Source organism: Carettochelys insculpta, chromosome 14 (genome assembly GCF_033958435.1).
Source record: "Carettochelys insculpta isolate YL-2023 chromosome 14, ASM3395843v1, whole genome shotgun sequence".
Classification (NCBI taxonomy): Eukaryota; Metazoa; Chordata; order Testudines; family Carettochelyidae; genus Carettochelys; species Carettochelys insculpta.
The window spans coordinates 6,509,452-6,529,307 of record NC_134150.1 but is presented as its reverse complement, the minus strand read 5'-3'; the positions used below and the strand labels follow the sequence as shown (position 1 = coordinate 6,529,307).

The 19,856-nt window shown below is 44.5% G+C and overlaps 1 protein-coding gene across 1 annotated transcript in view; it reads right to left on the bottom strand.

Moving 5' to 3' along the window:
• Nucleotides 1–13,431: 13,431 nt before the first annotated feature.
• The window catches only part of HSF4 (heat shock transcription factor 4), a 41,717-nt gene continuing 35,292 nt past the window's right edge, over nucleotides 13,432–19,856 (bottom strand). Inside the window, exons 10-13 of the mRNA XM_075008389.1 lie at nucleotides 19,733–19,838; nucleotides 18,636–18,701; nucleotides 16,683–16,770; nucleotides 13,432–14,838 (exon numbers count right to left, since the gene is read on the bottom strand). Of these exons, the coding sequence (XP_074864490.1) occupies nucleotides 14,651–14,838; nucleotides 16,683–16,770; nucleotides 18,636–18,701; nucleotides 19,733–19,838 (448 nt within the window). The 3' untranslated portion in view covers nucleotides 13,432–14,650. The remainder of the gene's footprint in view (nucleotides 14,839–16,682; nucleotides 16,771–18,635; nucleotides 18,702–19,732; nucleotides 19,839–19,856) is intronic.

Below are 19,856 nucleotides of genomic sequence, written 5' to 3'. Positions count from 1 at the left end.
CAAGCCACACTTGTAATTTGGGAAAGGTGCTCCTTTTGCTGGGACAGGTATTTAAATCCAAATTAAATAAGTAAATCTGAGATGAACTCATAAACAGAAGAGAGATTGCTCAGTAGCTCTGATTTCTCCTCAGAGCTACTTATGGGTCTCACATGTTTCTGTTCTGTTTTCTGGAGAGTCTCACTGTACACAACACACTGCTCTGGTCTGATATGCACCTGTGAAAACACAGCTCCTGTTTCAGTCTAGATTGAATTAATGCCCAACACAAGTATATGGCTCAGTGACCAAAGCCAGCGTTAGCTCTTGGAACACCTAGCCCAGCCTGGCTCTTTGCATGGATGTGACCTCTTCTCTTGTAGTCTATGCAAAGGGACAGCTATCCCAGCAATATTCCAGGAAATCTCAGCTATATGGGACAAGCCCCTGGTACCCTTGAAACTGGTGAATATCCAGGGCTTATGGCCACTGCAGGCTCTTTTTCCTGGGCCAATGAAAATCCATTCCTCACTTACAATGTGTACCAGAGACAATTCTCCTTTATCACAGCTTGCAATTGCAGGGTTGAGATTTAGGTTTGTTCCTGGAAACTGCTCTAGTACATAAATCGCCCATTCCAACGCTGCACAAGAGTCCCTGCGCAGACCAGCATGTCATTCCAGTGCACTCACACTTGAAAAATGATGGGTTCCCCAAGGCCTGTTCCATTAATAGCTCACATGTAGCTTGTGCATTATGTCATACAAGCAACATGCCACTGAACTCCCACAAGCCCTGTTATTTGACAAAGGTGGTCTTCATGGGCTGATGTTGACATAACGGTAACACAATCAAGTTAAGGTCCCAAGTTGGGACCAGGTGGTGAACCGGTGGGTGAAGTCAGTCCATGCCCTTGAGGAAGCGTCCCACCATGGAGTGTGCGGAAATGGAGCACCCGCCCTCCCCAGGATGGAAGGCAAATATAGCTGTCAGGTGAACCTTTGCTGCTTCAGGGAAATGAGGTTGCTAGCACCTGCGGGGTAGAGGTAGAAACAGGCACAAGATCGTGTTGATTGCACCAGCAGAAGTGCGTCCATTTGGCCAGGTAGGACCATCACACAGATGGCTTGTGGGTGCAAAGGAGAAGACGCTGCACTGGCCCCAAACAAGTCTGCTTGGCAGGCATCAACCAGGAAGACGCTATGCCATGAGGTGAAGGGACCAGAGGTCTGTGTGGCGGAGGTGACCATGGTTTTGTGTAATGAAGTCCTAGAAGGAGCAGAATGTGGCTGATCTGGGACACAAAGAGGTTGAGCTGGGGAAAGCCCCATTTCTGGAAGATCAAGTAGAGGATGTCCACATGGATTGACCACTCATGGGCAACAAACCAGTGACTGAGACGGTCCACCAGCTGGGTCTGGACCCTCCCGTGAGATAGAAAACCTCCAGGTGAACCAAGCGGGCTATGCAGAGCTCCCACAGGTGCAGAGCTTCTGAGCAGAGCACGAAGGAGTGTGTTGCCAGTTAATGTAATTCATGGTCATTGTATTGTCCATCACTACTACCACACAGAGACGTGGAATAAGGCAAGAAAGCATGAATGGGAAGGCCAAGGAGCAGCCATTCCCAGAGGAGCCTCCGGAGGAGAATGAGCATCATCTGGCTTGGTGCACCTGCTCTCAAGGGACTGAAAAGGTGAGCAAAAGCAGAAAGGAGAGAGGGACCAGTGCTGGAGCAAAGGGTGCCAAGAGCCAGCCCAATGCTGAGGAGAATGACATTGAGCAAGGACAGGAAAAGGAGAAGTCAACCATGGACAGGAGCAAGATTTGTGCCCAGATTGTTGCCGAAAAGTATCATGGTGTGGAGAACAGGACCAGCATTGAGAATGAGACTGGTGCCAAGGAGAGTGGCAGCAAGAATGAGACCAATGTCAGGATTGGGATCAGCGTAGAGAATGAGTCCAGTGCTGAGACAGAGACTTGAGTTGAGAGTAAGATCTGTACAGGGAGCAGGAACTCCCAGGGCTGAGGCCTTGAGCACCATGGAAGGCAGGTGTCAAGAGCCCAACTTGCATAGGTCCTGATGAGAAGAGCCAGACCAGTGCAGGGAACAGGACCAAGTCCCTGAACAAGAACGTGGTCAGGGTGGAATCTGTGCTGGGTGTATTCCAAAGACGAGCATTGTGGAGATGGAATCGGGATTGGCAAAGCACAGAGCTGAGTATCGGAGCAGAAGGCAGAGCATGCAGAAGATCTGGAATCGGATGCACCTGCAGCAGAAGCCATTGATGGAGAAGGGGCCAGCATCAGGCAGGGATGGAGAAGGTGACCGCAAAGGAATCCAGCACTGCAAATCAGAAAGGAGATGCCTTGGATGAACTCATGGCAGGCTGAGGTATTGAGTGGTCGGATGATGGCACCTGAACAGATATGGCACTTATGTGTTTGATGAGCTTCATCCAAACAACAAAGGCAGGACTCATGAGGGTTTGATCGTTGACATGGACTTTAACCAGTCACAGCATTGCTCAAAGCCCTGGCATTTTTTCATTCCCTTAAACCGAGGAGGAGAAATGGCAGGAGAGGGGGCGAGATCTTCCCGACCCGATGAACAGCGAAGATTAACTGAACCAAAAACAATGGTTATGCTGAACATAGCTATTTACAACTATGCGCACAGAAAGAGCTAGGGAGCTGTCGGGTAGCGACAGGTACTTCACCACACAAAAGAACAGCCACACACGCAGTAAGAGGAGAATTGAGGGGGTGTTGGGTTGACTGGGTTGTATATTGGGTTCGCACAGGCACCATTCCAAGGGACTCCCCAGCCAACCTGGCTGGTAGTTGCTAGGGAAAACTTTCTGACATCCGCACACATGCACACCTAACATGAATAGATATGAGCAAGCGCTGGAAGAAGAACATAGCCTGGCAGCTGGCAGCAATCATACAGTCTCTTTCTCAGGGCGACTTGGCCTTGCAGCCAGATTCAACAGCAAAGGGTGCAGGGCCATCATCTCAGGGGTAGGTGGTGGTTAAGGCACAGGGACTCAGTCCTGCCTGCTCCACTGGGTCCCAACCTAGAGCCATGTTGGCTGCTGTTCCCTGAAAATCTCCCCTGGGTCACTTCGTAGTTGACTCTCCGTGTCTCTCTGTCCCTGGGTTCTCCATCTCTTTCCCTCTCTGCAGCATCCAGGGACAATGTGTCAGCCCAGACTGAGCTGCTCTGCAGGCCGTTATATCTGGCCGCCAGCTGGAGCATGCACGGGAGAGCTGAGAGGACGGGGCTCCTCAGCTGAGTGAGCAGGGTTAACTGTGGCTGCACCAGTGTGGGGTTGATATACCCTGTCACAAGGATGATTAGTCCAGAACTTCTCGATGGTTCAGTAATTCCTCCACTGTCAGCTCATGTAGATTCCATTCAGTTTCCTTTTGGTAAACCAGAGGCAAGTGATGTGGAGCTTTCTTAACAGACCACACATTACCTGTGTTGCCCTCATGCTCAACTAGGCTGATTTGACCCAAATTGTCTGGCCCTGTGGACAATCTTCGCCTATAATTCCACATCAATTGCCATAAAATCACCCTCTGACTCTGCGTCAGTTAGATTCCTGCATAGTTAACACACCTGTCAGAATCCTGAGAGTCCCTGTTTCTGGGATCGGAGCCTCCCCTCCCTCCCAAATGTACTAAATCCACATGGAATAGCCGACTCTCAGTTCCAAAAGCCAGCCACTCAACTAGACCAGCAAAGAGATAGTTAAAATTTCAGACAACCCAAACCTAGGATCAGAACTGTGAGTACCCACTTTTCTTGGGACACCCTCTTCACCCCAGTTCTAATTTTCAACAAAGCCTAACCAAGTCCTGGAGCAGGTCACCTCCACCACTGCCCTCTTCTAGTGCCAACTGGCAGGGCCCAATCTTTTTTTAGGAAGTATCCCCATTTGTCCAGCACTGCAGGTCATTCTACACAAGACTCTGGATCAGTTAACCTCCCATAGTAAACATCAGCATAGCTGCTTCTATTCCATTTCATCCGCATCCCATCCTCCCATCGACCGAGCGACACAGGATCCCACTTTAAATACAGCCAGCCCCCGGCTGAGACACTTGGAAGCTTTGTTACCCTCTGCGTTCCCCAGCCTCTCTCAAACCACAACCAGCTGCTAGTAGCAGAGGCGAAGCTCTGTATAATACTCTTGAATGCTATGTTCCATTGACAACTTTATTCCAATGAAACTACTGGCATCTTTATAAAGAAAGGGAGCGAGATTCCATGAAGAGAGGAGGGGGCTGGAGTTAGAGCCCCTGGGTCCTATTCCTGATGCATGAATGTCTTTGTATGAATTGTTGTGTGTTGTTGGGCAAAGCACTTGGGATAAAAATTTCAAGTGTGCAGTAGCGACTTTAGATCTTAAGGGTTTCAGACACTTTTCAAAACATCTTTGCTTCCCAATTCCCTTTTGTAGCAAAGGCACTAATGATGCTCATCTAGTGAAAGGATCTGAAGGAATGCCTCCATTTCTAGCCGGGGTGGGAGAAAAACCCTGGGTGTATCTGTCAATGTAAATACAGTTTGCTCCAGCTTCACTAAATTTGTTCAAGATTCAACTGACACCCATTAGCTGCGTCTACACGTGCACGCTACTTCGAAGTAGCGGCACCAACTTCGAAATAGCGCCCATCGCGTCTACACGCGTCGGGCGCTATTTCGAAGTTAACTTCGACGTTAGGCGGCGAGACGTCGAAGTCGCTAACCTCATGAGGAGATAGGAATAGTGCCCTACTTCAACGTTCAACGTCGAAGTAGGGACCGTGTAGACGATCCGCGTCCCGCAACGTCGAAATTGCTGGGTCCTCCATGGCGGCCATCAGCTGGGGGGTTGAGAGATGCTCTCTCTCCAGCCCCTGCGGGGCTCTATGGTCACCGTGGGCAGCAGCCCTTAGCCCAGGGCTTCTGGCTGCTTCTGCGGCAGCTGGGGATCTATGCTGCAGGCACAGGGTCTGCAACCAGTTGTCAGCTCTGTGTATCTTGTGTTGTTTAGTGCAACTGTGTCTGGGAGGGGCCCTTTAAGGGAGCGGCTGGCTGTTGAGTCCGCCCTGTGACCCTGTCTGCAGCTGTGCCTGGCATCCCTATTTCGATGTGTGCTACTTTGACGTGTAGACGTTCCCTCGCTGCGCCTATTTCGATGTTGGGCTGAGCAACGTCGAAGCTGAACATCGACGTTGCCGGCCCTGGAGGACGTGTAGACGTTATTCATCGAAATAGACTATTTCGATGTCGCAACATCGAAATAAGCTATTTCGATGTTGGCTGCACGTGTAGACGTAGCCATTGTAATCAATTTGGTTGTTGTGGAAGGTCACAAATTACGTTAATACTAAATGCAGGCACTGTGAGCTATGATCACCAAGGCTTGTAATTAGTCTGGGAATACAGAAAAGACTGATTGTGTTTACCCCATTTCAATACACTGTCAGTTCAAAGAACCTCAAAGGGACAAGGGTTCCCCTGCCAAGCCACTATGAAGAAAAATGGGGAGGGCAGAGCACTGAGTCAGTTGGCTGCATGCCCACCAGGCGTGAGCTGTATGACTGGTTCAATCTGTCTCTGCCCATTTTTTCAAGGCTGAGCTAAAATAGGCCCCACGAGGAATCTCTTTCCTTCTCTTAAATTGACTCCAACGTATGCTGAAATTCCTTGTCCCTGGAGCGGGCTTTGGGCCAAGAGCTGAAATCACTGGAATTTGCCCAGAGCCACATTCCCCACAAGCCGGTGGAAACAGCAAGCCATTGGGCAGCAGGAGCAACAGCAAGGTGCCGGGCGCCCAGCAGGGTGACAGCAGTGAGCCGGAGTATGGCAAGTGGCCACTGGAGCAAGATGCTGCTTTACCTCCCCTACTCAGGATAGGAGATGAGCTCTGCTGATGCCCCTCTGACCCGTGGGTCTGCTCTGACAAACAGCAGCCACTGTAAGTGGGGTGCAGACAAAGACTGGGTATGTGAAGGGGACATTTGGGTTGCTGGAAACAAGAACCTGAGGGGGTGCCTAGGGTAGACTCTTACTCGTGGTTTTGTTGATGAACTCTGTGGTGTTTTCCCAAATTAATGCCAAGTTACTTCCCTCCCTTTTTATTAAAGGTTTCTACCCTCAGACTCTGCTGGCCAGCGGGAAATGTACTCTCAGGCCAGTTCTGTCTTGGGTGGATGGAGAACCACCCCTAGATATGACTCTGGCCCTGGCTGCTGGCTGTGCCTGACAGAAGGCTTATGCACTGTGGCAAGGGCCCCTCTCACCCAGGCCAATGCTCAGTTCAGTCTCTCGCTCCTCCCCTCAGGGGCTGGGCTTGCAGCAGGTCTCTGTGGTAGGGAGCCCCGCCACAGCTCCTGAGACTCCCTCCTCTGCTGTTCCTGACCCGAAGCTGGTCTGCCTGGCTCTCAACTTCCATCTCAGTCCTACACCTCTCCTCAGGCCTCCCATTGTCCCCCGCCTGCCAGCCATGGAGGGTTTTTAAAGGTCTCCATCAAGCCAGCAGTGGAGTCCGTTGGCCCCAGTTTTCAGAGCCAGCTCCCTCCCAGCGTTTGCACTTGTCCTGCTTGCTGCCCTCTGCTTGTATTTAGCAGGTCTGTCCTCCTTTTTGAGCTGCCTTTCTCCCACTCTGAAGGAGCCCTCTGGCCTGACCCTGCCACAGCATGCATGATGATCTTTGAAGCCAGTAAGCTGTAAAAGCCAAACATGACTGTGAAGGGAAATTCTCACCACCAGTGCTGCCTAGGGCTCAGGTGGTAGGAGAGACCGAGGGATGGACTTATGTCACTGCCCATTTTTGGGTCTGATGGGGGAGCTTAGGTCCATCCTCTGCACTGAGCACTGATTCAGGGCACAGTGGTAGGCAGGTAAATTCTGCACCGAGGGGTCCTAGACACCTACCTCACTGATCACCTCCACCTCATGAGAGTGTCAGGTCTTTTTTTTTTTTTTGGGTAGGTGAGGTGAGCTCTCTCTAGACCGGCCATAAGCAGCGTGAGCCCCTTGTGGTTCTGCTTCTCAAGAGCTCAGAGGGCAGGTCAGTTTACCTCCACTGTGTGCCACCCTGCAGAAGTGGGCTGCTCTCTCCTTTTGAACTGCTTCTCCAAAGCATGCATGGCAGGTGTGCACAGTGGGACTGCTTGAGACCACAGGAGCTACTAAACCCCTTCCTTGCTGGTGTGGGGTTCATGTACCCAGCACAGTGGCATTTTCACAAAAGAAATTTGAGATTAAACAGTTGCCCACTCTATTTCACAATAAAATTCTTTCTTGGCCATAGGAACTCAAACAATATGGCTACGTCTGCACTTAGGAAAAACTTCGAAATGGCCATACTAAAGGCCAAACTGAATAATACTAATGAGGTGCTGAAATGAATATTCAGAGCCTCATTAGCATGCTGCTGGCTCTTTGAACATGCCGTGGCCAGCAGCATGCGAATGTGGTGCTGAATATTCATTTCAGTGCCTCATTAGTATTCTTCAGTTTGGATATTTGCATGGCCATTGTGAAGTTTTTCCTAAGTGTGGACACAGCCTATAGGTCTCATATAAAGCAAAATGATTAAGTATTCAATAAGCATGGAAACAATTATTTAACTTAAAGACTGAAGTCTATGGGACTTAAGCACATATTTAAAGTGTATTTAAGACCCATTGATTTAAGACACATTGATTTGAGTATGTTCTTAAGTGATCTGCTTTTCTCTCTCATCAAGAGAAAAAGGTCTAATAACAGATATTACCTCACCCACCTTGCCTTGCAAAACAGGAATGGATTTACACATGGGATTGAAATTAAGCATGAGTTTGAGTGTTTTACTAATTCAGGGCAATATTTGTTATTATGAGCCACACTGTAGCATAAGGATAAGGCATTCCTTCAGAATAGGAAAACAGCTAAGATGTAACACAAACTTACATGTGGAACACTGGCCAACCTGGACTTTTAACCCATAGATACTGAGCATGCTCGGTACATTTCTTGCTTCTTCTGCTGTCAATTATTCATGACCAATCCTGCACTTTCCTTGGCTTCCTGGAGTTTATGAACCTCCAATAAAAATAAAACAATTTCATGAAATCTGAGGGACTTCTGGCTAAAGAAAGAGAACCAATACCAAGTCACTGAGAAGCACATCGACTTACTATGTACTCTAAGGCTCTGTCTACATTTGCATTCCTCTTTCAAAAGAGGCATGCAAATAAGAGAAATCAAGAATGCAAATGAGGTGCAGATTTGCATATCTGGCACCTCATTTGCATATTCTTATTTCAAAATAGCTTCTTTCAAAAGAAGCAAGCCAGTGAAGACACTGTTCTTTTGAAAGTAAGCCCCATCTTTGAAAGAATCCTTCTTCCCTTTTTTTATGGGAAGAAGGGTTCTTTCGCAGATGGGGTTTTACTTTCGAAAGAGCTGCGTCTACACTACTTATCTTCTTTCAAAAGAAGCTATTTCAAAACAAGAATATGCAAATGAGGTGCCAGATATGTAAATCTGCACCTCATTTGCATGCCTCTTTCGAAGGAGGAATGCAAGTGTAGATACAGCCTAATTGCCAGAGTAAAGATCTGTATTGTTACTTGACTCTGAGGTGAAAAAAGGCTGCTGGAAAGGAGACCTGCATATAATCTAGGTGTGACCCCCAAAACAAGATGAATTCTGTAATTTGATTTTCAGTAAGGATGATAATATGGAACAAGGGCATGAAGGCAGGATGGCTGATGGAAATTATTACATGTGAGGTGGAAGTAAACACAAAGAGGTTATAGTGTTCAAATTGGGGGGACTGAATAATTTCCATCTTAGAATACTGAAGGAACTGGAACATGAGATTGCTAGTCCAGTAGCAAGTATTTTTAATATATCTATGTATTTGGGTGTACTGACTGGAGAATAGTTAACAGTGTAACTTTAATTAAGAAAAGGGGAAAAAGCAATTTCAGTAATTACAGACTTGTTAGTCTAACTTCAGCAGTATGCAAGACTTTGCAACCCATTATGAAAAAAAGAAAAATTAAAGTCACGGTGGTAAATGGAAAAGGGGATGTAATGGAACATGAGTTTATCAGAGGTAGATTGTGCCAGACTCGCCTGATTGCCTTCTTTGAGAAAATAACTGATTTTTTAGAAAAGGGAAATGTGATAGATTTGGTATACTTGGACTTCAATAAAGCGTATGACAGTATTACTAGGGAAATTATTAGTTAAGTTAAAGAAGATGGGGCTTAGTACAAGAATTGTCAGGTGAATGAGGAACTGCAAAAGGGGAGATGGGAACAGGTTGTGCTGAAAGGTGAATTACTGGATTAGAGATAGATTATTAGTGGCGTTCTGAAAGAACCTGTCTTGGGATCAATCTTATTAAGCAGTTTTATTAAGGTCACTGTCGTAAAAAGTAGGAGTGTACTAGTGAAATGTACTTATGACCTAAAACTGGGAGGCACTAACAATACAGCAGAGAATCTAAATATTATACAGGAAGATCTAGATGACCTTGAAGATGGCTGTAACAGAAATGGAATGAAATTCAGTATTACAAAATGCAAGTGTTTAAAGGCTCTAATAATAAGAATTTTACTGTAAGCTGGAGGCTCTTCAGTTGCACGTGGCAGAGGAGGGGAAAGAACTTGATCAATCACACAGTTATCAGGAGGCATAACTAGCAATGTGGTGAGGTTGCCAAAAAGGCAATTGCAAGCCTAGAATGTAGCAGCTGAGACATTTCTACTACAGAGGGAGAGAGAAAGTATTAATGCCATTGTACAGAGCACTCACAGGACCTCATCTGGAATAGTTTGTGTGTTTCTGATGGATCGTCTTCAAGAAACATGAATTCAAACTGGATTACAGTATGTGCAGAGAAGGGCTACTAGAAGGATAAGATATACAGAGTGCCTATCTTCCAGCAAGAGACTAGAAGATCCTGGCTTGTTTAGTCTAGCAAAAAGAAGGCCAAGGAATGGGAAGAGAGGAGCGTTAAGTATCAGGGACAAAGAAAGCCTTTGTTCTACTTTTGGGGTTTGGGTGTGAGTGGTAGTGCTGGTGGCCTATGATATATGAGAGGGCAGACTGGAGGATGTGGTGGTCCTTTATGACTAAGCAAAGGAATAGCCCAAAATAGTGTGCTACCTATTGGTCAGGGCTCACAATTAAAATATTTTACTATTACAAACTGGCAGTAGGCCTTTTACCAAATGGGATACCCCTTTGCTAATAATTATTCTTTCCAATCTTTCCTCCACACTGTCACATTAAATGGTATTGGCTGTGAGAATGAAATAGAAGAGATAATGGTAAGATAAGGAAAAAATAGTTGAAAAAATCCTACTGGCATGGAGTTGGTTAAAAACTAGAAAAGTTATTCGTGTGAATTTCACCAAAATTCATTATATTTTATAAAGGCCCATTTTCTGGATTTTGCATAAAATTGCTTAATTGAAAATTATTTTTGAAATTAGAAGGTTTTTGAAAAAATGGTTGCAAAAATCCTGTTACTAAACAGACTAATCAAAATTATCAATGTAAAAACCAAAACACTTCAAAAATTTAAAAAAAATTAAAGCTATATGAACACTCTCCCTCCTACACCCCCAAAAAAACACGATAAAGAGGCTACGTGATTCCTTAAAATTATCAAAATATTTTGAAAAGTGGATAATTTTGAAGGAAGTGGAATTTTTCCACAAAATTCATCCTGGCATGTAGGCACATATTAATGTTATTTTCACATTTATTATTTAAAGATTTGTGGTGCCTATGGTCTATTTGGAAAACAACAATGAGATTTCAGTGCAGTTAGTCCTGTCCTACACACTAGCCCTTTCAAACAGGAAGTCATTATCATGTATAAACGAAGAGGAAAGCAGAAGAAGAGAGATGCCAAAGCAGAATTAATGAGAAAATGGAAAGGTATTTAATTAGCGCTCTCATTAAAATTTTACAAATGTACAGCATAGTGCAAAAATGCAGTCTCAGCACATCAACTTCAAGTAAAGTTAACTAAGTGTAAAAGGCCAGGAAATACCGTCACACTTCCTCGCAGGGAAATTCCACAAAAAAGTTCAAGGGTTCCTTTTACCATGAACTTCCATCCTAATGCCTATAGAATTGAGCAAGAGGTCTAAAGAAAAAGAGAGACTCTTCAAAGTGTAGCTGCTGGCAGTGATCACAGTATAATGTTTGGCAGTATGAAGGCTGGACATCTATTTTTATAAAGGCTTGTTTGGGATTGCTCTTTCTTTTAGATTGTTTTTCATGTCTATTCATATTTTCCAAACACTTATCCTAATAATTTCCTACCACAAATGGATCCCAGTTCAAAAAATTAGGTAAGCATGTGCCTTACTTTAAGCATGTGAAAGTCTCATCAACTTCACTGGGAATAGTCTAGTGGCTTAAATCAAGCATGTGCTTAATTACCTCTCTGAATAAGGCCATCAGACTGCAACAGTAAAACCAATCTGAATGGAAGTTGTGTGTAAAAATCCAGGAAGTTAAATAGTCCTTGAATGATGAAGCCATTAGTCCGTCAACTGGAATAAGGCTCCAGCCAATTTTAAGTTTTCTAATAAAAGAAAATAAGTAAACAGGACAAAAATCAACTCGGTAAATTTCAGCTCAATTCAGTGCTGAAATTTCAGCTCAATTCAGTGCTGAAAATGACATCCAGATAATCAAAAGAACCATCTTTACTTATAAATATATAACATAACAGGAGTACCTTGTCCAAACTGATATATTTTCTACATACCAAACTAGTATTTTCTACATACCAAACTCCTAGTCACAAACACAGAAACACTGGATGGAATTTATGGAAAAGCTGCCACATCATTGTTTCCTTGTGGGATGGCGACAGAGGTACTCAGTGAAAATCACAATGATAGCACTCACAGCATTAAGTCAAAGGGCCAAAATTTGTTAACTCGCACAATGTTTCTGACGTTTTGCAGCTCTTTAGTTATTGATAAGCTGCTGGAGGAAATGGCTCTGAGGGAAAGTCCATTTACAAGGTGGGGTGTTTTTTCCTATTGGGAATTTGATTGCAATCAGACTTCACCTCAATAGGCATTTTTGGGATGGACGCCACTTGACCATTCAAATTGCTCAGAAATGTGGTTCAGGACCATGAATCATCAGGCAGTAAAAGCAGTCAGTGAGGCTATGTCTGCACAGCAGCCTTATTTCAAAATAAGCTATGCCAGAAGAGCTATTTAGGAAGAGCTTATTTCAAAATAACGCTGTTACACACAATGCATTTTGAAATAGCACTTAGTTATTTCGAAATACAGTCTCTGCACACACAGAGCCTATTTTGAAATAGAGCCATTGGCCACACTATGACTTATTTCAAAATAGCCTCTATTCCCTGTCTGCATAGGCCCTATTTCGAAATAGCTGCTATTCCTTGTGCATTGAGGTTTATCAAATTCAAAATAAGCCAACTGCTATTTCAAAATGATTTCAAAATAGCAGTTGAATTGCGTAGATGCTAAGACAGTTATTTCAAAATAACTTTGCTGTATAGACCTACCCTAAGAGTGCTTTCTTGCATTTGAAACTGGCATGCCTTTTGCCTTTCCTTTGTGTTGCAGCTGAATTACTAGGTATTTGAGTCAGTCATTTCTCTAGGGAAGTGTAAATTAGTTAGAAAATACTGAAACAATTGATACACAGTAATTCTCTCATTCACCATACTAAATCCCATGTAGAACACTAGAACTACAGTATAAAAACCAAAGCCCTCCTTTGTTGGGAAGCTTACTTTTCAGAGATCACACAAGAGAGAGAAGGTTGATTCAAAGTTTGGGGGCTAGTTTAGGTTACAGAAAGAATAGAAGAAAAGTGAGTGGGCAGAATACACTGTATCTGTCAGCCCTCCCTGCCCCCAAATCAGATATTTGCACTGAAAAATCTCACTCAATCAGGATCCCATTAAATAAATGTGGGTTCTCCTCTCATTTGTGCATATTAATAAAGCCAAAAGGTAGCAACACCTTATTCAGAGGACTCAAAATAACCTCCAGGTCATTGCCAATGCGCAGCACATGAGAGTGGCTAAGCATGTACAAGTTATGAAAACACGACTGAAAAAACAAAATTCTATCCAGCCCTTTCTCCTATTTTATCTACTGTTCTATATAGGTTATTATACTGCCCTCATCACGATACAGTAAACTTTGTCATATCTGGCCTTCTATTACCCTGAACTCTCAAATAACCGGCATTTTAACCAGAAGGAAATGTTAGTTACATTTTAGCTCAGGGGTCGGCAACCTGCAGCTCTTTAAGGAGTCTGTTGCAACTCTGAGCACTGCTGCCTCCGACTCCTCTTGTAGCTCCCTGCCCTGCTGCTGCTGAAATAAGGGAACTATATGTAATTGGTTTAACAGCTGGCAGGGCGGCAGGAAGGGATCCGGTCGTTAAACCAATTAAATGTAGTTCCATTATTTAAGCAGCAGCAGGGCAGGGAGCCGCCCGTGCTGCGGGGGGGATGCTAAACCCGCAGGAGAGAGTCTGCTCCTGTTGGAGCCACATGGCCCCCACTGAGGAGGCAGCGGCCGCAGGGGAGCAGCAGCAGCACGCGCAGCTGGAGGAGTTCTTGGGCTGAGGTGAGTTAACCTGAGGGATGGGGGGCAGATTTGGGGGCTGAGAGGAGTTAAGCCTGCAAACGGGGAGCGGGTTTGTGGCTCAAGAGGGGTAGAGCCTGGGAATGGGGGGGCGCATGAGGGATTAGTGCGAACATTGCTCCTGTCTGCTTAAGAGCCTGTTCCAGGTGCAGAACTTTCCTTGTCCTCATTTGCTCTCCAACGTAACTAACTTTCCAACTGGTGCAAATCATTGTGTGTGCACTGTTCTTAAAACGGGTTACAAAAAGTGTAGTTTGACGTTATTTATTAAGGACTGTCTCCTATTCATGTGCATTGTGGCTCCTGAAGTATTGATGTTGTAACTCGACTTGAAAAAATGACTCCTCTCGCTATTTTGGTTGCAGACTCCTGGTACAGTGAAATTACAAATAAATACCACAAATACAGTGTAAGCTACAGTGTACAATACTACTGTTGTTGGTACATAAAGTTCTCTGCATACATTTTTGTTTGTTTCTTAATATCTAATCTTGTTTTTCTGTAGTGTTATGCATTGCTAGGTGCACCTCTCTAGTATCTAGAATATTTGAATACCCGGCAACCTCCTGGTCTCAGGGCTGCCGGATATGAAAGAGTTTACTGTAGTATCTGAGTGCTTTCCAGAATTACATTAAGTGATGCGACTAACATCTGTCATATGTGGTTCATTCTTCCTCATCCTCTTCCCTGGTGGGGAGGAAAGAATTCTGTGTACAGTGGAGTGTTGTGGTTTGGTAGGTAGTTTGTTTCTTGAGCAAAAAGACTGCCCATTGTAAATTTTATCCAGTGTAAACACTGAAAAACGGGTAAGGATTGGGCAGCGCAAACAGTTATGGTGGCTGACTTTTCCATCGATCAATCAAAAAAGCCCACCAAAAATGAGCAACAACACTCTTTCACAGGTTCCTGAGTCATGAGTTCCTGTTGTTCGTCTACCTCCAGACCTGCAGAGGCTTTGTAGGGAATAAAAAGACACAATTGTCCTGGAAAGCTAAGTAGATCACTTGTTACTTTAGGTTGGAGAGCTCAGGTTGGATGGGTTGTTCTCCTTGGAGACCCACAGCGGACAGATAGCAAGCCATATTTTCAGATGGAAGATAAAGAGCTGCACTTTCAGGTAGGTTTATAATACGCTCGAAGCCTGCTTCACAACCAGTGAGAAACTGCTGGATGCTTTCAAGAATGACATCGATCCCTAGGAATGTAGAGAAAGAATGGAAAACACGATTACCAATGGGCAAACTACTTGTCCTCATCAACTAAGTGCTAGATCCTAGGAAGCGCTAAAGTTCAGGACTTTGCAGGAAGTGCTTGGAAACTTTCACGTTTGGAAATGGGACAGACCGAAAGTGCTTTAAAGTTAGTAGGAGTCTTTCTATTTGCCTCACTGGGCTTTGTATCATACGTCAATAGCTGAGATGCATGGGAATAAGTGAATACAAATGGCCTGAGACCTTCCAGAAGTGGGTAAGAGCAGCTGTTCTCCCCCACTTATATGTGGCTTCAGGGATTTTTCCATCTCTTCCACTGGCGGTACCCACCAGTTCCAATTTTAGCCCTATGTCATCCTTGCTATGCTCACATGGATATGAGCACAACAGGGATCTTGCAAAGAAGCAGCTAGAATCATCAGACCTTGCCAGGGCAGACATGCATGTTTCATGTAGCACCATCCTAGCATGCCAAGGAATTCTGTCTTCAGCACCTCTGGTTTTTAATGTATTTATTGCACACAGAAGCTCCTGGGCTGAGACTTGAAGTCCGTGATCCATACAAAAGAGCTTTGTAAATGGGGGTGGAGGGGGCAGTACCAGGAAACCACAAGGCTCTGTTTAGAGCAGGAAACAGACTGTTTTAAAATGCTCTAGCTCGTGGATTTCAATTAACACACCTCATGCACCACTAAGCACCTAGCATGGCATTGTGGTTGACCAGCTAGTACATTTTTAAAACCTTGTCTACAGTAGGTTCTCAGTGGACATTTCAAACTCATTTTTAAAACCTCTTTCTACTCTAGGTAAGGCACCAGGCTTTCGTACACAGGGAAGATTTTTCAATATAACGTAAGGTATGAATTTAAATCAGTATAGCTGTGCTAGTACAGATGCCCTATGTGGACAATGACTCTGTTTGAAGAGTGCCTTTATTGTGGTCTATTTTATGATCATAAGGAACAAATTTAAACTAAAGTGAAAAAGCCATTCTAATTCCAGAATATGAGTGTCCACATGATGGGGTTATATTGATATGTCTATACACTTTCCCAGGTAGGCAAGCCCTAAGACAGAAAGAAATGTTACAACACAGACAGCAGCGATGCAAGCACTGTGACATTGCTGAACCATTGTGACTCAATCCTCTTCTGGGAAGACCAGCTTTAGCAATAAACCAGAACTGAATTTCCATAGCCATTCTAGGGGTGGCCTCTCCAAAACTCCTATCAAGGGTTTAACGGAGTGGTTTATTCAAATGGAAGCATGTCTCTACTAGTTGAGAGGACAGATAAACTGGTCTACATTTCACCTAGGTGACCACATAGCAATCAGATGGCAATGAACAATCAAAAGGAGACTGTGGCACATACTGGCAGAAACCATAGATGTTTGCAGTACTATAGACATGTTGGTTCTGGGACAATGGAGAGACAGGATGGATGAGGTAACATCTTTTACTGCAACAAATTCTGTTGGACAGGGAGGAAGCTTGCAAGCTTACACAGAGCTCTCCTTCGGCTGGTCTCTCACCCACTTTGTTTCACAAAAGATGTTAGCAGGAGTGGATAGAGGTGAGTCACATTTAAATCTTGGCACATCTCCAGCACAGCCTGTTCCATATAGTAGCTAACTTAAACTGTCACTCTTAAACCATCATTGAGTAATAACCACTAAACCAAAACACAAGTTAACATTTCTATAATAAGCCTCTGGTCTGCTAAATGGTCGGTACTGGATATTTCACCTAGATATTAAAAATGCTTAACCATTAGTTTCTTTACTGAATTCCCATTCCTGTGTTCTCATAAGTAGCTATTGCTGGTACCTGGGGAGGAGGTGTTAAAATGAACATTTAACACTTTAGGAGATAGCTCATTTACATTCTTCTCCAGATCCACCATGAGACGCTGCATCTTGATGCAAAAATACAAACTACAATGTACAGTTATACAAAGACAGAGAGATGGTTAGAATTAGGCTGTTTATGAAGATCAGTGTCTCATTCCTATAGCAAATAACAACACAGAGAATTGATACAAGTAATACAACGTATTATCACTGTCCCGCTAATCCATCCTGCTGGCGTCTGTTCTAATAAGCAAAATGATGTGCACAAGAGGAATCTCTAGCAAACTGTCGTGCTCCAGTCTATCTAAACCAGGGGTGGAAAATCTCTGGCCCACACACCAGATCCAGCTTCTATTTAATTTGATCTGGCTCCTGGCAAGTCACCATGCTCTGGGCCAGAAGCCCCGAGCCTTGGCACCCCTGCATGGGGATAGAATGCAGGTGCCAGCACTCCAAGCCCTTCCCACTATAGGCAGGGCTAGATTAAGAAAGGGGTTTAAGTGATGCAGCTCTCCGGACTCCAAAAAAAGCAGATCTTTTTGCCAAGCCTCCTTAGCCCGGGGCCCTGGGCTACAGCCCTTAAAGCCCCTTCGCGTTATCTGTTCCTGCCTGGTGGGGGCAGGAGGGAGCAGGGAGGGGTGGCAATGGCTCCATGTGCTTCCCCCCACCAAAGGGGAGATGCCCAGATAAGTACCCTGCACCCCAACCCCTTGCCTCAGCCCTGAGCCACCTCCCACACCTTAACTCCCTCCCGCATCCTGCACTGCAAACGCCTGCCCCAGCCCTGACCCTCTTCCTGCATGCTAAGTCCCTCCCAGACCCCTTACTCCCAGCCCCTGCTCCAAGCCCCCTCCCGTACCCGAACTCATTTCTAGACCTCACACCCCAACCCTAAGCCCGCATCTTAACTCCCACTCAGATCCTACACGCTCACTCCATCTCCTGTCCTGAGCCCCTTCCTGCTCTCCAAACCCCTTGGCCCAAGCGTGGAGCCCCCACCTGTACCCCAAATGCCTCATCCCAAACCTCCTCCAGAGCCTAACCCCCCGCCGTTGGTGCCCTCATCCTTTCCTATTCCCACCCTCCTGCCTCAACCTAGAGCCCCTGCCTGAACTCTGAACCCCTTTGTATTTGGCCCCACCCCAGGGTCTAGGGGGCCCCACAAAATCTAATAGCGCCAGACCTTGAGAGGAGTCAATCTGACCCTGACTACAGGTGAGTTGAGTGAGGTTTCTCTTTTTTTCTCCTTGTGTGTGGCCCCGACTGATTTTTCTGAGGGTCAGTGGCCCTGGACAGAAAAAATATTCCCCACCCCAGACGTAAACCTCAGGTTATCTAGAGTTGGTTTCCATACCTGGCAAACCTACCCAGCACCAAATATGAGATATCCTTGAAGAAGCTTTATTAATAACTATTCTAAATACTACTACTAATAATAATCATAATAATAATTTACTTGTGGTAGTTTTCTCCCTCCTCTTCCACTTTACTCCATGTAGAATATGAGGCCAATGGTGATTGCTTCTTACAGCCAATTAGGAAGATGTGATTATCCTGCTCTTTTTTATTATCCACTCTTTTCAGACTAACTTTATAAGGAGAAAAATGATACCTCCAAAGATGGGGCCACATAAAAAGCAATTCAGATTCCAGCATGCTGCATTTTCATTATCCGAATCAGCTCGCCAAATGAGCTCAGATTTCTTTTAAGTTGGAAATAGGTTCAGATCTAATTTGGGTCACATGTTAAGAGTATCAGCAATCTCAATTTCAGCCCTGGTAGATGCTTATCCACTGTAAAATAAATTCTCCTCTCTCTCCCATAAAACAATGATTCATTCACCACCACTGTACCAGCTCTTTTAATATGAAATGCTGCTTCATAGCTACAGTATTGTTTTCACACAGACGCAAAAACCTCATCTCTTACCGGTGAAAAACTGGCTTCCGTGTCAGTCAGATTCCATTCACTCCCTGAAATATTTGGATTGAAGACCTGCTGGAAATGAGACATTTATTTTCCTGGTAAAATTAAAAGGATTCTACAGTGACTTGATTAATTTCCTTTTCTGAAGAACTGTCCTTAGACTTTGTAGCTTAGGGCAAGGTTTCCAGAAGAGGCCAGAAACCAACGACTCATGATGTGACACTTAATTTAGGATACTATGCTCTTTTGAAAATCAGGCCATTGATGACACGTTCTGATTTACTCACAAAGAGAAGACAAAAGTTATATTTTTGGCAGAAAAATTCCTATGAAGGAACAGTCAGAAGAATAAACAACAATCACTTAATCTTTCCATGACAATCAAAGGAAGTCACAAGTTCAAACACCTGTCAAGATTCAGCTCTACGAGCATAAAAGTGACCTCTTATTCTTATTTATCTACACATTTATTATAAGGATAAATAGGGCACATCAATTTAAGAAATCAATTTTCTTCTGACAAGGGTATTCGTTCCCTATATATGGAACTATCGGACCCTGCAAATAAAACATGAAGTATACAGGGTATGTATGAAACTCCATTGCAATAAAACTCCAATTTGCAATTAAAAATGTCCAGGAGTCCTAGACCGGTCAAAACCCTGATAGAGATAATGTGGCCTCAGCAGCATTTTTAGAAAATGGAGGCAAAGGTAAAAGTGTAATTGGTCCAGACATAATCTAATTGTATGAGGCTGGACAATGCAGATGGAAAATACCATGAAAGGAGAACAGCAATGAAGAATAGTATGAAAGAATAGTATTAAAATGATGTTTGATCTTATGACCTTTATCTCAGCTAAATGAATTGTGTTGTGATATAAGACCTTGGTATATTTGCCTTCACTAGAAATGAAAATGTATGACAAAGTCTGAAGGTGCTCAAAGTCACTGTTGTTGGAGTGCTCTGCAGAGGTGCCTGTATATACAAAGCTAGATAATAGATAAGGGGCCAGTAGATGTGCACAAGAATATGCCTAGAAAAACTATGAACAGGAAAGGTGACTGTCAGACCCAGAAAGTGAGCTCTTAGTACTCACATCCAAAACACTGGCAGGTTCCAGATTATACTGCTGGCTCCTCAGGAGCAGCTGCAGGCCCTCTAAACCAAAATCAGGGCCATCCAGTGGGTCAGAAATGTCTGTTCTGAGACAAGAGAAAAGG